A 3,643-nucleotide genomic window follows, 5' to 3' on the forward strand; every position below is an offset into this window, starting at 1 on the left:
TGAGGGTCTAAGCACATGATATGGGGCATAGGACTTGGGTTTATGGGCAGCCTATGTGGGAAAGGCCCTGGGAGTAAGTGAATATATAAGTCATTTATGATATAGCTTGTACATATTTTGACTCTTGATCATAATACAATTACCTTGGTGCCTTTGGCTCAAGCTCTCGTGGTAAGCTTCTCCTTCTTGACATGCTAGGAGTAAGTGAATATATAAGTCATTTATGATACAGCTTGTACATATTTTGACTCTTGATCATAATACAATTACCTTGGTGCCTTTGGCTCAAGCTCTCGTGGTAAGCTTCTCCTTCTTGACACCCTTATTGTCTACTCCAAGTATTGAGTGGGCCACTATCTTGCATCTTAGAGCACACATAAGCATCCTAAATCAAATGACTTCACACATTACAACTAATATCTTAATCTCTCTCTCTCTCTCTCTCTCTCCATGCAAACCCATGCACCAGTGTAGTGTGTAGTGTATAATTATTATAATCTAGATGTATGATCTTTTAAATAGTTGGGTTAAACTAATGAATAGCTTTGTCAAACTATTCAAAACTAATTTTAAACTTTATTACTTTGTCATCCACTCTTGTGAATATTGGAGGAGGTTCTTTTGCCTTTATCTTTAAATGGGCCCATGATCCATCCTTATAAAATGAGTGCACTCAAATGACCTACAGATGAATGAAGGTTGATCTCTCTCTCAAAGACAAAGACACGGTGATATACCACCTACCCACCACTAGTGGTTTACTCCACACACACAGATTCTATTGTACACGTATATCAGACACGAAATGGATGTTACTGAGCAGTGAGCAGTGAACACTACTTATTACTCCCAACCTTTTCATCGACCGCTCGTGATTGTTGACGACGAGGCAGCAGCGGAGGAGGAGGTGATGGACACATTTGATGAGGAAAGGGAGTAAGGGCGATGGTTCTCCTGACAGAAAAGGGAGAAGGGTGGTACATCTGGTATGGGCAGCATACCTTTCAACATTTGCACCACCTTTCCCATCGGCGGCCTGGCTTGAATATCTGGCTGGATGCAGGCGAAGGCCACCTTCAGCACCCTCTCCGCTTGCTTCCAGTCCACTGCTTCCATTCTGGCGTCCACCACCTCCTGCGCCTTCTTCCCATACGCCCATATTGGAAAACACCATTTCTCATTTGCCTCCATCATGGCCGACTCGGTGTAGAGATAATTTGCCCTCCCGCTCACGATCTCCATTATCAGCATCCCGTAGCTGTACACATCTGCTTTTGCAGTGATGGGCAGATTGGAAACCCATTCCGGTGCCATGTAGCCCCTAGTGCCCCTGATAGTGCTCATCTTTACAGTGTGATCGCGGCTGAACAGATATGCCAGCCCGAAGTCCGCGACCTTAGCGCAGTAGCGCTTGTCCAGCAGTATGTTTTGTGGCTTGATGTCGCAGTGCAAAATGCAATCCAGGCACTCCTCATGTAAGTAGTTTATTCCCCTTGCTACACCCAAGCAAATCTGGAACCTTGTTCCCCAGTCCAATGCATTGATTCGGCCTGAATTATCACCGTCGACCTCGAAGAGTATTTGATCCAGAGAGCCATTCTCCATGTACTCAAACACCAACAACCTGTGGCTTCCCTCTGCACAGAAGCCGAGTAGGCGGAGCAAATTGATGTGGTGGATCCTGCCGATAGTGGCGATCTCTGCCCTGAACTGCTTTTCTTGCTGTGACATGCCCTCCAGCTGCTTCACTGCTACCTCTTTGCCATTGGGAAATCGCCCTTTGTAGACTGTCCCAAAGCCCCCTGATCCTAGCTTCTGGCTGAAATTCTCTGTTGCATCTTGTAACAGCTGATAAGAGTACACTAGAGGAGATCCAAACACACCCTGCAGGTCTCCATGAAGCCTTACGTGCTTCAATTTCCTCCTATACCTTCCAGTCAACACAGCAACAGTAGCAACAAAGCATACGGCTTGTGCTGATATCACAACGACTAAGGCTATGACAACGGCCATTTTGATGCCTGTATTATTGTTGATATCTCCGGTGCTTGATTGATTTGAGCTTGGTGATTGCCAGAGGGACTGGGAGCTCCACTTGGTTACGGTGTCCACGATAGGGCTTGATACTAAGGGGTCATAATTGGAGATTTTCAGGAAGGCGCGGTGTTTCTGTGAGCCTGGGCTGTAGCCGTTTTGCACTTGTTGTTTCAGCCAGCAGTTGCCCTCTCCGGATTGCCAGTATACAGCAGCCACACAAGAGCACTGGTCGGAGCACCGCTGCTTGCAGTTTTCCTCCGACAAATTTTTAAAATCAGAGCTCAAATCATTGTTTGGGAAATCCGTGTCTTCAATCTCTACATATTTGGTGCTGCTGCAGTCGATCCGGTAATTCCGACGGCATCCACCTGCAAGATCGGTGTAATGAACGGCTGAGAAGCCTGGTGGACAGATGCAAGTGGGCTGCGGCTCATAGACGCATACTCCGTAGTCTCCACACAGCTGCTTGACGCGGGAGCAAACGTCGATGAAGGCGAGCCAGGCACTGTTCCACTGTGCAGATGCTTGGTCCCAACTGTACATGCGGAGGTTGCCGTCCACGTCCAGGGTAAGCCTGCGTGTAGCCGAAGACCCATAGTCATTAGAAATGAATGACGTTGCGTTGATGGATGATGGGGAGTTGTAGAGCGTAATGTTTCCAAATTGATTGAACTGGACGAAGATGGATTGGGGGTAGGCTTCTTGAACGGAGAACGTTCCCCAGCTCCAGTAATCTTGTGTGTAATAGGGATTGGCGATGTACTGGGTGTAGGTCAGCTGAAGAACTCCGGTAGGTTTGAAGGTAAGAGAATACCTTCCGGTGGAGAAGTCGTTGGGGCTCTTACCGGAAGTCAGGTTCAAGTTGGCGGTGAAAGGCTGTCCTGGGAGGAGGGTATCGGTAGGATTCTGGAAGCTCTGCCAGACATAGCCGGAGCTGCTGTTCAGGAGGACCAGGTTGCCGGTATCCAGGAGCTGGGCGCGGACGACGCCCGAATTGGAGGTGCCGGAGGACCATAGAGAGGACGAGATGGAGGGGTCAGAGAGGCGAAGATCGCCGGAGGATGAGAGGGTAAGGGTGGCGGAGGCGGACACTGGATTGTTGCGGTTGGCCACCCACACGGGATGGCCGTCCGGAGAAACGGAGAAAGAGATGGCCAGGTAGAGACTCTTCGAGGAGGAGGAGGAGGGGCGGAAAGAGAGCATGAAGGCTGAAGAGGAGGAGTTGAATGGCCGGGAGGATGGGGTAAGAGAGGAGCTCAACTCCAGGAAGGTCTCCTCAGCAGCTAGCAACGGCGTAAAGCAGAGAAACAGAAGCAGCAGAAAAGCCATCACCATGGTTACCTTCACGAATACAAAGCAAAACATTTTGTCATTAAAAGCCTCCGCCCGTGCAATTTAAAAAAAAAAGCATATTGATATTTAGGATGCCTCCTACAACAACACGACAAGACTCAGATTTGTCATTTGCATTAACGGCAACCCAAATATTCTCGTTCCCGCAACCTGCTGAAAGGTTAGGTTGAAGGGACCCGTCAACCCAACAAAAATATACCTTCAATTTGAACTTTGAAGGCCGACCTAACCTTCAATTTGAATTTTGAAGGCC

The 3,643-nt window shown here is 48.3% G+C and overlaps 1 protein-coding gene across 2 annotated transcripts; it reads right to left on the bottom strand.

Annotated features, from left to right (window-relative positions):
- Nucleotides 1-553: 553 nt before the first annotated feature.
- On the bottom strand, nt 554-3,423 carry LOC147607038 (G-type lectin S-receptor-like serine/threonine-protein kinase At1g34300). Of its 2 annotated transcripts, XM_086790950.1 has the most exons (2): nt 2,883-3,195; nt 554-2,611 (listed from the first exon to the last, which is right to left on the bottom strand). In XM_086790950.1, the coding sequence occupies exons 1-2, from the start codon at nt 3,050-3,052 to the stop codon at nt 859-861; spliced, it is 1,923 nt and encodes a 640-aa protein (XP_086647076.1). In that variant the 5' UTR covers nt 3,053-3,195; the 3' UTR covers nt 554-858. The 2 variants fall into 2 exon arrangements, with proteins under 2 accessions (XP_086647076.1, XP_086647075.1); XM_086790949.1 differs by having other exon boundaries at nt 554-3,423.
- Between the last annotated feature and the right edge of the window lie 220 nt (nt 3,424-3,643).

The sequence above is a fragment of the Cibotium barometz genome, chromosome 56 (assembly GCF_041138505.1).
Source record: "Cibotium barometz isolate CiBa-2024 chromosome 56, ASM4113850v1, whole genome shotgun sequence".
Taxonomy (NCBI): Eukaryota; Viridiplantae; Streptophyta; class Polypodiopsida; order Cyatheales; family Cibotiaceae; genus Cibotium; species Cibotium barometz.

Coding starts and splice junctions, on each gene's coding strand:
- LOC147607038 (XM_086790949.1), bottom strand. CDS start 3,402: ATGTTTTGCTTTGTATTCGTGAAGGTAACCATGGTGATGGCTTTTCTG.